Below are 13,134 nucleotides of genomic sequence, written 5' to 3' on the forward strand. Positions count from 1 at the left end.
AACTCAGAACCCCAATCACCATTTAAGGTGAGCTTTTGTGAATTCAAAAATATTAGCAGATCGCTTTTCCTCCACTTCCGCCAAGAGAAATCAAGAAGTAGTATCTGTTTAGTCAAAGATATGCAACTTCATAGTAACAGGTAGTTTCTTGGGCGTTTAACCAATGCTCAGCATGCCTATCAACCTGTTATATACCACATATCTTCGTCACATTCGGCAAACAGATGAGAGTAGATACTACTTATGCCGGAACTTAGACTATATCATTTACATATGTACATATATTACATACATTTATATTTTCTTACCAATTCAGCTGCATAGATCAGTACATTAATTGCTTCTTTGCTTTGTTTTTTTAAAGCTCGTGCTTCGTACAGGGTCCGTTGGGTTAGACTACGCTTAAGCTTGCGTGAGAATCGTTGACCGTGATGAATTGCCTTGATGGCGCCATTCTCGTTAACATTTGCGACAACATTGTTATCATCATCGTTTTGTGCTAAGTTAAAGATTAGAAACAACGAATATTATGCTTCTATATACATACTTTTTTATGTAATAATTGTAATAATAAGCGACTCCCGGCTAACCAAAGTTGGAGCGCTTCTTTGTTGAGCGGATAAACGGCAATTTTAAATTATGGAAGTTTGTAAAATATTTTGCGATAATTTTGTGTAGTGCTTGAAACAGCATAAAGAGACATCTTTTCTTCCTTCTTTGTCGAAAGCTGGAAGTCGAGCTACTTGCTATTTCACTTTTTCGGATTATATCCATACATCCGGTAGCGCTAGAAGGTTTTATTTCAGCTCTTATGGGAACTTAGTCAAGTTGGGTACAAGCCATGGGTATCTAAAAATTACTTTAATAAATAACACAGGCCGACAGCATCTCAGACCCAGAAACCGGACTATATATTTTCGAAGGATTTTGTGCCATGAATCTAAATCTGGCCTCAAAATTGCTCTATCAGCTGTGGTTTTCGGGATATCCTAACCTAAAAGCGCAAAAAACACCGTTTTTGCCCATATTTGAGGTTATGTAGCCTTGCAAATGTTTTATTTCACCAAAATTAAAGGATGGTATCTCTAAATACTAGTCTTCTTCTTTCAAATGGCGTTGAGTTTGCTCAAATATAATTTTTTTTTTCGCTGAGATATCGCATTTTGAAATTTCGTGGTGTGGTAGGGGTGGTTTCTAGTGGTTTGGGGATACGGGAGTTGATGGGTTAACAGTTAAGTTGGTTAGCCCACTTGTGGTGTGAGATATCTAGATAAATAAGACTTATTTAAAAAAAAATATGCGAGTAAACGCTGCCCCCAGGGTTAAGTGTATTAGCCTGCTTGCGCTGTGATAGGGGTAGTTTCTAGGGGTTAGGGCTGTGTGTGACTTGGTACCGAGGGTTAGATAGTGTAGGAGTGTGGTGAGTTAGCACACTTATGGTGTGAGACAAAATTTTAAGAAAAATAAGACTCAATTCAAGAAAATTAGTAACAGACTATATCAAGTCTATGTTATCTCAATCGAATTTCGGGTGTAGGAAAATTTAGAAACATGAAAATTTCAAAATGCGATATCTCAGCGAAAAAAATGATATTTGAGGAAACTCAACGCCATTTAAAGGAAGAAGAATTCTTGTATTTAAAGATGCCATCCTTTAATTTTGGTGAAAGAAAACATCTGCAAGGCTACATAACCTCAAATATGGGCAAAAACGATGTTTTTTGCACCTTTAGGTTAGGATATCTCTAAAACCAGAGCTGATAGAGCAGTTCTGAGGCCAGATTTGGATTAAGCGCATCATAAACCTTCGGAAATATATAGTCCGGTTTCTGGGGTTTGGGCGATTTTTTTCTTTTTGATTTTGAAAGACCGGGGTAAGAAATTATTCCCAGGACATCATCGGGGCTAAATCTCCTCCTTTTAATTTTCGGACATTTTGAAAAAAAGCTATAAATCAAAGTGTCATTTTAAATCTAAAGAAAGGTTTCGAAAAAGGGCAAAAATGTAATGAAAAAAGCTCGGAGATACTAATACCTAAATCTTCAGAAAATGGGATAACATGTCTTCGCGAAGGCTTCGAAAATCGGCAAAAAAGAATCCAAAAACACCCCAATAAAGCTTAAGGAACAGATTACAAAAAAGTTTCGATATCACTTCAAAAAGCTATAAAAAATCTTTTAAAAAGATTTATAACAAGTAAGGAAGTGTAAGTTCGGGTGAAACAGAGCATTACATACCCAGCTGTTGTTGTTTGTTTTGTGTGCTTAATAGTGTTACAAGGCGGCGTAACAATACATATACTTACATATGGTTCTATTCTGAACTAATTTTTCTTCGAGTTATGGCTCCCGAAACATAGAAAATTGCTTAGTCATAAAAGGGGCGGTGCCACGCCCATTTTTTAATTTGAAGTTTTTCCTATTTATTGTTATAAATCCATTTGGGAAATGAAATACCATTGATATAAAACTCTTTTTTGCAAAGATATAGCTTATTTATTCGTGCCCACAACCCTTTTAAAAATCTTTTATATAAAAGTGGGCGTGGTCCTTAACCGATTTCGTAAATTTTTCTTCAAAGATTCCTTATAGGAAAGGCAACCTCTCTGCTGAATTTTGTTACGTTACGTTTAACGATTTTTGATTTATGATTAATAATATTTGTAAAGTCGATTTTATTATGGGCGGTGCTACGCCCATTTAAAATTTTGTTTTCAAATTTTTATCAAGAGTCTCAATATCAGTCCACACGTAAAATTTCAACATTCTGGGTGTATTATTTACTAAATAACCAGTTTTTTGTGTTTTCAAAAATGTTATATATATAAAAAGTGGGCGTGGTTATCATCCGATTTCGCTCATTTTCAATACCAATCTAGTCTGGGTCCAGATAAGCTCGTGTACAAAATTTGGTGAAGATACCTCAAAATTTACTCAAGTTATCGTGTTAACGGACGGACGGACGGACATGGCTCAATCAAATTTTTTTTTGATACTGATGATTTTGATATATGGAAGTCTATATCTATCTCGATTTCTTTATACCTGCACAACCAACCGTTATCCAATCAAAGTTATAATACACTGTGTACAAGTACAGCTGGTTATAAGAAGCTCCAAACTCATCGGATTTGAATACATTTTGGAATATTTTTTATGACTGTTTACAGTGCGCCTACGAATAACCATTATTTGCTCAATTATGGCGATAAAAAAAAATTTATTTATTTGGGAAAGTTTCGAAAAACAGTGTTTGAAGGCTTATAATGGAGTCTTTTACCTTCTTTTGGTTAGCTGAGGGAAGATCAATGACCTTAGCTGATCTTAATTAACTCTTAGTTCACTCTCACTCGACTTACGTGGTTAGGTTAGCTTAGGTTGAATTGGCCGATCAATAAAGACCTCCACAATGTTAACGGGATTTGTTTGATGATCAAACGGACAAAGCCCCCAATAAGGTACCAGGAGTTATACTATAGAATGACTCCGTGCTGTTCGAAAATACTAGAAGTTTTCTACAAGCTAGCTTCATTGCTGCCTCGAGATCGAGCAACTCTGCCGCCACTTTAAGCTGCAGCGTTGACCTCGCGAGTGCAGAGCACGAACAGTGAACATGCTCAACCGTTTCATCCTGCAGCTCACTCTTCCTACATCTGCTGTTACTGCCGAGGGCTAATTTTTAAGCATGTGACTAACTTATAGACGTGAGATATACGCAACATTGTGAAACTAGTGACGTAGGATTTGCACATGATTTTATATATTTCGCAACTGCGCGATTATATCTATTTCTTTTATGCTTGATGGATCATATGCAACTCCTGTCTCCTTTTGATTTCTCCCAAACGGTTTGGGATGCCTACCGTCGGTTCATCGAGTACTTTGTTAACTCATCGGCCTTTTTGTTACCTTTTATCCCTTTATGACAGGAATCCCAGTATACATTTATGGTCCGGCATGAGCGAAGTCTCTCCAGTGTATCTTTGCAGTCTAGGACACTTTCTGATGAAGTATTTTGTGGGATTATTGACGACTAATTCGCCGCCTTACTATCAATATATTTATATATTGACGCAACTGCAGCTTAAGCACGCTTTTTGCAGACTCTGTTACTTTCTTCACGGCTACAACTTCCGGCTGAAAGACACTGCAGTGATCTGGCTCGACACAGTAAACAGCAGATCCGACTCCTTCTGTTAATTTGGAACCATCGGTATACATGTGTAAAGTATATTCTACCATTTCCGTATCCTTGCGGCTCCGGCTTTATTGTAGCCCCAAGATCTTTTTAAGAGCGTAGATTTTGGACCATGTAGTCATTTCGCCCTATATTAGATGATGCTTTACTGCTATGGCCATACGCTTTTAAGCCTAGTTAAAAAAAATAATAAATGTAAGGCGAGATAACCTCGAAAGAGATTTTAGGCCAAGCTTCTCTTCCAATTTGCGTTGCACTCCCTTTAATTTTTTCCTACAAATTGCCGGGACGGCACCTACTTGTTTTATGCCGACTCCGAACGGCATGTGCAACGCAGATGAGTTTTCAGTGAGAGCTTTTAATGGCAGAAATACACTTAGAGTGCTTGCCAACCACTGCCGAGGGGCGACCCCGCTTAGAAACATTTTCTGTAACCAATCCTGGTACTGCTCTATTTGGAGTGTAGACATTTTTACAAAATTTTTTTTCGCATAATTTCCTGATGGGAAGTGTGTGTTAAGTAGCGCCTCAAGGGACTTTTCACTTCTATGCTACCCTTCCCCGTAGTATTTTTTGTCAGTCCCTGGAATGTATCTCCTTAGATAGGACTTTCTTTAGTCTCGCCTTTTCGTTGGAGCATTCTATGTCCGCACAGGAATCTCTCCCCCACCTGCTAATTTCACGTCCATAGCTCCTCAACAGATTTCTATATACGTCCCAGCACTCCTGGCAACCTTTGCTAGCTTTAAACCCTCCTTACCTGTCCTCGAAGAAGACTCAACTCCTTAATCCACCACAAGGACGCCGACTTATATACTTGGTGAAATGAAAATGGAGTTCCCGAATGGAAAACTGTATGAGCTGTATTAAAAAAACTTAAGCAATTGCTTTGCTTGTGAATCAAAACATTTTTCAACTTTTCATAAAAATTTCTGTCAAATTATCAGAATTTATATTGTAGCTGCAATAAGGGTTGTTTTCAACCTCTCTAGTTGATAAGAGTTTTGGTAGCACTCAGAAAAGTGTAATTCTGCACAGTTACAATAAACTTTTTTAATTTTTTTTTCTTAGGGCCGGTTTTTCAGTAGTTGGTTAAGCTAAGCTTAAACTAAGTTTGCTTAAACTCTAGTCAAATTTAAACTCCAGTTAAACTAGTGAGCAATTTTTCGGTCACAGTTTTAAGACCGCCTTTGGGGTATGCTTTTTGTGCGGCAACATTGGCTCTTTTATTATCTAGACAATTTGTAGATACGGCAGTAGCTGATTTTGTTTACCCAACAAACATTAAAAAAATTTTCCAGCGAAGTTATATATATAGTTCCGGAAGTGATATCCAACATCATTTTTTAATTATTCTTAAACCATATAGATCATGAGTTGATATCCAACTTCATTCTCCAATCACTACCAACCTTTGAGAAATTTTGTAAAATTAAAAGTTTTCGAGTTGATCTCCAACGTCATTAATATTTACCAATTAATATCCTAATTTTGAGAGATCTTGAGAAATGTACAGTTCTCAAATGAATATTCAACAAGTTTCTCCAGTTGATATCCTACATTGGATATCGAGTTGAGGTGAAGTTGAAAAAAAATCTCCAAGGTAGTACCACTAAAGCAAATAGCTATTTATTGTGAGAAATAAACACCTAATTGATAGCAGTATTGAGGCGTAAGTAATCAAAAATAAATTATATGAGCGGCCGCCGTGGTGTGATGGTAGCGTGCTCCGCCCACCACACCGAAGATCCTGGGTTCACGCCCCGGGCAAAGCAACATCAAAATTTTAGAAACAAGGTTTTTCAATTAGTAACAGTGTTTGGCAAGCACTCTGTTTGTATTTCTGCCATGAAAAGCTCTCAGTGAAAACTTATCTGCCTTGCAGATGCCGTTCGGAATCGGGAAAAATTAAAAGGAGCACGACGCAAATTGGAAGAGAAGCTCGGCCTAAAATCTCTTCGGAGGTTAGAGTGTCACATTTATTTATTTTTTAAATTATACATATTTCATTTTATTTTCGTGGAAACACTGTAGTTACATTTGAGTCCAGTTAGAGAACCACAAGTTGTTAATAAAATTTTTTCAACTTTAGTAATAGCATTTTTTGCTTTACAAAAATTCCCTCTTTTGCTGAGTATGCTATGATTCTCGGGTAGAGCCACTGGCTCGAAACAACTCTTGAGATTTTAGAAGTATGCCCAGTTATCAATATGAGCTCTAATGGTACTAAAGCCCAAATGCTTGTTGGGTATATTCGACGCCATTTCGAACGAACGCAAATAACTGATAGGTTAACTAGAGTTTAACCCGTCCAGATCGGCCGCTCAGCTTAAACTTCAGTTAAAGTAGACTGAAAAACTGCAGAATAAGTTTAAGCGTAGTTTAACTAACAAACTGAGTTGAACTTGTACTGAAAAACCGGGCCTTACTGCTAAAATTGAAGGTAACTATACCAAAATTAGTTTTGAGTTTACTACGAAAAGTGTTAGCCCAACACAAAAAAAAAAAACTTGAAATGGCATTTAGTACTACTTTACTCTCTAATTTATGAAATGCCATTTTCTTTTTATACTCAGTTGAGCAGAGCTCACAGAGTATATTAACTTTGATTGGATAACGGTTGGTTGTACAGGTATAAAGGAATTGAGATAGATATAGACTTCCATATATCAAAATCATCAGTATCGAAAAAAAATTTGATTGAGCCATGTCCGTCCGTCCGTCCGTCCGTCTGTCCGTTAACACGATAACTTGAGTAAATTTTGAGGTATCTTGATGAAATTTGGTATGTAGATTCCTGGGCACTCATCTCAGATCGCTATTTAAAATGAACGATATCGGACTATAACCACGCCCACTTTTTCGATATCGAAAATTTCGAAAAACCGAAAAAATGCGATAATTTATTGCCAAAGGCGGTTAAAGCGATGAAACTTGGTAGATGGGTTGACGTTATGACGCAGAATAGAAAATTAGTAAGATTTTGGACAATGGGCGTGGCACCGCCCACTTTTACAAGAAGGTAATTTAAAAGTTTTGCAAGCTGTAATTTGGCAGTCGTTGAAGATATCATGATGAAATTTGGCAAGAACGTTACTACTATTACTATATATGTGCTAAATAAAAATTAGCAAAATTGGATGAAGAACATGCCCACTTTTTAAAAAAAAATTTTTTTTAATTCAAATTTTAACAAAAAATTTAATATCTTTACTGTATATAAGTAAATTAAGTCATAATTCAACTCCAGTAATGATATTTACCAATCCTTCTCAAATTTGGTAGGGGCATAGATTCAATGACGGTAACTGTTCTCTGTGAAAATTGGCGAAATCGGTGGAAGCCACGCCCAGTTTTTATACACAGTCCACCGTCTGTCCTTCCGCTCGGCCGTTAACACAATAACTTGAGCAAAAACCGATATATCTTTACTAAACTTAGCCCACGTACTTATCTGAACTCACTTTATCTTGGTATAAAAAATGGCTGAAATCCGACCATAACCACGCCCACTTTATCGATATCGAAAATTACGAAAAATGAAAAAAATGCCATAATTCTATACAAAATACGAAAAAAGGGATGAAACATGGTAACTGGATTGGTTTATTGACGCAAAATATAACTTTGGAAAAAACTTTGTAAAATGGGGGTGACACCTACCATATTAAGTAGAAGAAAATGAAAAAGTTCTACAAGCCGAAATCAACAGCCCTTCGAATCTTGGAAGGAATACTGTTAGTGGTATTGCATATATAAATAAATTAGCAGTACCCGACAGATGATTTTCTGGATCACCTGGTCCACATTTTGGTCGATATCGCGAGAACGCCTTCACATATACATCTAAGGGCCACTCGCTTTTAAAACACTCATTAATACCTTTAATTTGATATCCATATCGTACAAACACATTCTAGGATCACCCCTGGCCCACCCTAATGGCGATATCTCGAAAAGGCGTCCACCTATAGACCTAATGCCCACTCCCTTTTAAAATGCTCAGCAACACCTTTCGTTTGATACCCATATCGTACAAACATTCTAGAGTCACCCCTGGCCCACCCTAATGGCGATATCTCGAAAAGGCGTCCACCTATAGACCTAATGTCCACTCCCTCTTAAAATGCTCAGTAACACCTTTCGTTTGATACCCATATCGTACAAACATTCTAGAGTCACCCCTGGCCCACCCTAATGGCGATATCTCGAAAAGGCGTCCACCTATAGACCTAATGCCCACTCCCTCTTAAAATGCTCAGTAACACCTTTCGTTTGATACCCATATCGTACAAACATTATAGAGTCACCCCTGGCCCACCCTAATGGCGATATCTCAAAAAGGCGTCCACCTATAGAACTAAGGATTACTCCCTTTTAAAATACTCATTACCACCTTTCATTTGATACCCATATCGTACAAACACATTCTAGAGTCACCCTGACCCACCCTAATGGCGATATCTCGAAAAGGCGTGCACCTATAGACCTAATGCCCACTCCCTCTTAAAATGCTCAGTAACACCTTTCGTTTGATACCCATATCGTACAAACATTCTAGAGTCACCCCTGGTCCACCCTAATGGCGATATCTCGAAAAGGCGTCCACCTATAGACCTAATGTCCACTCCCTCTTAAAATGCTCAGTAACACCTATCGTTTGATACCCATATCGTACAAACATTCTAGAGTCACCCCTGGCCCACCCTAATGGCGATATCTCGAAAAGGCGTCCACCTATAGACCTAATGTCCACTCCCTCTTAAAATGCTCAGTAACACCTTTCGTTTGATACCCATATCGTACAAACATTCTAGAGTCACCCCTGGCCCACCCTAATGGCGATATCTCGAAAAGGCGTCCACCTATAGACCTAATGCCCACTCCCTCTTAAAATGCTCAGTAACACCTTTCGTTTGATACCCATATCGTACAAACATTCTAGAGTCACCCCTGGTCCACCCTAATGGCGATATCTCGAAAAGGCGTCCACCTATAGACCTAATGCCCACTCCCTCTTAAAATGCTCAGTAACACCTTTCGTTTGATACCCACCTTTATGGCGATATCTCGAAAAGGCGTCCACCTATAGAACTAAGGATTACTCCCTTTTAAAATACTCATTACCACCTTTCATTTGATACCCATATCGTACAAACACATTCTAGAGTCACCCTGGCCCACCCTAATGGCGATATCTCGAAAAGGCGTCCACCTATAGACCTAATGCCCACTCCCTCTTAAAATGCTCAGTAACACCTTTCGTTTGATACCCATATCGTACAAACATTCTAGAGTCACCCTTGGTCCACCTTTATGGCGATATCTCGAAAAGGCGTCCACCTATAGAACTAATGCCCACTCCCCCTTAAAATGCTTATTACCACCTTTCATTTGATACCCATATCGTACAAACACATTCTAGAGTCACCCTGGCCCACCCTAATGGCGATATCTCGAAAAGGCGTCCACCTATAGACCTAATGCCCACTCCCTCTTAAAATGCTCAGTAACACCTTTCGTTTGATACCCATATCGTACAAACATTCTAGAGTCACCCTTGGTCCACCTTTATGGCGATATCTCGAAAAGGCGTCCACCTATAGAACTAATGCCCACTCCCCCTTAAAATGCTCATTATCACCTTTCATTTGATACCCATATCGTACAAACACATTCTAGAGTCACCCTGGCCCACCCTAATGGCGATATCTCGAAAAGGCGTCCACCTATAAACCTAATGCCCACTCCCTCTTAAAATGCTCAGTAACACCTTTCGTTTGATACCCATATCGTACAAACATTCTAGAGTCACCCCTGGCCCACCCTAATGGCGATATCTCGAAAAGGCGTCCACCTATAGAACTAAGGATTACTCCCTTTTAAAATACTCATTACCACCTTTCATTTGATACTCATATCGTACAAACACATTCTAGAGTCACCCTGGCCCATCCTAATGGCGATATCTCGAAAAGGCGTCCACCTATAGACCTAATGCCCACTCCCTCTTAAAATGCTCAGTAACACCTTTCGTTTGATACCCATATCGTACAAACATTCTAGAGTCACCCCTGGTCCACCCTAATGGCGATATCTCGAAAAGGCGTCCACCTATAGACCTAATGTCCACTCCCTCTTAAAATGCTCAGTAACACCTTTCGTTTGATACCCATATCGTACAAACATTCTAGAGTCACCCCTGGCCCACCCTAATGGCGATATCTCGAAAAGGCGTCAACCTATAGACCTAATGCCCACTCCCTCTTAAAATGCTCAGTAACACCTTTCGTTTGATACCCATATCGTACAAACATTCTAGAGTCACTCTTGGTCCACCTTTATGGCGATATCTCGAAAAGGCGTCCACCTATAGAACTAAGGATTACTCCCTTTTAAAATACTCATTACCACCTTTCATTTGATACCCATATCGTACAAACACATTCTAGAGTCACCCTGGCCCACCCTAATGGCGATATCTCGAAAAGGCGTCCACCTATAGACCTAATGTCCACTCCCTCTTAAAATGCTCAGTAACACCTTTCGTTTGATACCCATATCGTACAAACATTCTAGAGTCACCCCTGGCCCACCCTAATGGCGGATTCTCGAAAAGGCGTCCACCTATAGACCTAATGCCCACTCCCTCTTAAAATGCTCAGTAACACATTTCCTTTGATTCCCATATCGTACAAACACATTCTAGAGACACCCCTGGCCCACCTTTATGGCGATATCTCGAAACGACGTCCACCTATGGAACTAAGGATCACTCCTTTTCAAAATACTCATTAACAGCTTTCATTTGATACCCATATCGTACAAACATATTCTAGAGTCACCCCTGGTCCACCTTTATGGCGATTTCTCGAAAAGGCGTTCACCTATAGAACTAAAGCTCATTCCCTTTTAAAATACTCATTACCACCTTTCATTTGATACCCATATCGTACAAACACATTCTAGAGTCACCCCTGGTCCACCTTAATGGCGATATCACGAAAAGGCGTCCACCGATAGACCTAAGGTCCACTCCCTCTTATAATGCTCAGTAACACCTTTCCTTTGATTCCCATATCGTACAAACACATTCTAGAGACACCCCTGGCCAACCTTTATGGCGATATCTCGAAACGACGTCCACCTATGGAACTAAGGATCACTCCTTTTCAAAATACTCATTAACAGCTTTCATTTGATACCCATATCGTACAAACATATTCTAGAGTCACCCCTGGTCCACCTTTATGGCGATTTCTCGAAAAGGCGTTCACCTATAGAACTAAAGCCCATTCCCTTTTAAAATACTCATTACCACCTTTCATTTGATACCCATATCGTACAAACAAATTCTAGAGTCATCCCTGGTCCACCTTTATGACGATATCCCTAAATGGCGTCCATCCATAGAACTATGGCCTACTCTCTCTTAAAATACTCTTTAATACCTTCCATTTGATACACATGTTATACAACCACATTCCAGTGTTACCCTAGGTTCATTTTCCTACATGGTGATTTTCCTTATTTTGTCTCCATAGCTCTCAACTGAGTATGTAATGTTCGGTTACACCCGAACTTAGCCTTCCTTACTTGTTTTTACTGCATTGAAGTTAAATGTATCTTATACAATATTGTAATTTTTAAATAACGATGCAGTTTTGAAGTCCTATTAATTTTAGTCTCACAAAGTACAAACTCTCAATTCGATCTCTCAAGATTCGCATTGATATTTGACAACTTTTTTTAGCCTTTGCATGGAGAAAAATTTAAAACATACTCCGAGAAAAATACTTGTCAAAAATCAATGCGAATCTTGAGAACTTTATAATTTGTACTTTGTTGGACTAAAATTGGTTGGGATACAAAGCTGCACACTAAAAAAATTCTGAGAGCTTCGCATATGAAGAAGAAGAAATTTTCGTGAACGGTTCTCGGCAGATTGAACCATAACCTAAAAACGACTTGAATCGTTATTCTCGTCAACTATTCTATTATTGAAGGTTTCTAAAAAGGGCACAAAGTTCGGTCTTAGAATTTGCTAGCCTCCGGAACCAAATACCACAATACTACCACGGAAGCCTTTGCCAACGATGCCAAAATGAACCTTAAAAAATAAAATTAAAAATAGTTGCACATTAATTTGTACAAAGTTTCATTGTCTTCAGAATGTCTTTTGGGTTTTCTCTTTCGAATATCCGGAAACTTTGACGAGATGTTCAATTGAATAGCAACTGTTTTGCATTCGTTTAAAATTGTTTTCCATTGGTTCCTGATCAACTTCAAATGAGCTAATAAGGCATAAAGGTGTCCGACCTCAACATCTATGGTGGCGTCTCCAGCTTGGAGGACCACGTTTCTTTCATTAATGGTAGTCAGTATTTTGAACCAAATTGAGGACAGCAAGATATATTTGAACTTGTTGATGTACTTGAGAATGCCGGCAACATCTCCGTATGCTTGCGCAGTCAAATTCGGGTTTTTTGCTTTTAGCTGAAAGGCTATGATAGCTCGGTACATTTTTTTTGAGGATGTCCCATCGTTGTGGAGTGCTGCTGAAAATAGTAAAACATGTTTGTATAACTCCGAAGAAAGTAATTGCAGCCGTACAACATTCTGCAGCATCAACACCACATAAATTGAGACTGTGGGTTGCACAAGGCGAGTAATCAGCATTCGAGTTTTTGTCGAGAATGTGACGTAGTGCTCCGTTGTAAGCTCCTTTCATATTGGCGCTGTTATCGTACCCTTGTGCACGACAATCTTCAATCAAGTATGGCAAATTAGATCAGCGATTTTCTGACGAGTTTTTTGGTTACAATTCACGAAAGCGAAAAACCGTACTTGAATTGTAAAATTTGTTGCTTTCGAATTGAAATGGAGTTAGCGCGAAATAAACGTAGTCAACGTGACTAGCATCAGACATAGCATCAA

General features: G+C 38.7%; 2 protein-coding genes across 4 annotated transcripts in view; one reads left to right on the forward strand and one right to left on the reverse strand.

Annotated features, from left to right (window-relative positions):
• LOC137237799 (uncharacterized) overlaps positions 1–13,134 on the forward strand; it is an 88,766-nt gene that overhangs the window by 26,407 nt on the left and 49,225 nt on the right. The window lies entirely within an intron of this gene.
• Positions 1–13,134, reverse strand: part of Lsd-1 (lipid storage droplet-1) — a 40,072-nt gene that overhangs the window by 12,976 nt on the left and 13,962 nt on the right. For all 3 annotated transcript variants that reach the window (XM_067761978.1, XM_067761977.1, XM_067761979.1), the window contains one exon: positions 309–499. In XM_067761978.1, coding sequence (XP_067618079.1) covers positions 309–499 — 191 coding nt within the window. The remainder of the gene's footprint in view (positions 1–308; positions 500–13,134) is intronic.

Source organism: Eurosta solidaginis, chromosome 1, assembly GCF_040869045.1.
Source record: "Eurosta solidaginis isolate ZX-2024a chromosome 1, ASM4086904v1, whole genome shotgun sequence".
Lineage (NCBI taxonomy): Eukaryota > Metazoa > Arthropoda > Insecta > Diptera > Tephritidae > Eurosta > Eurosta solidaginis.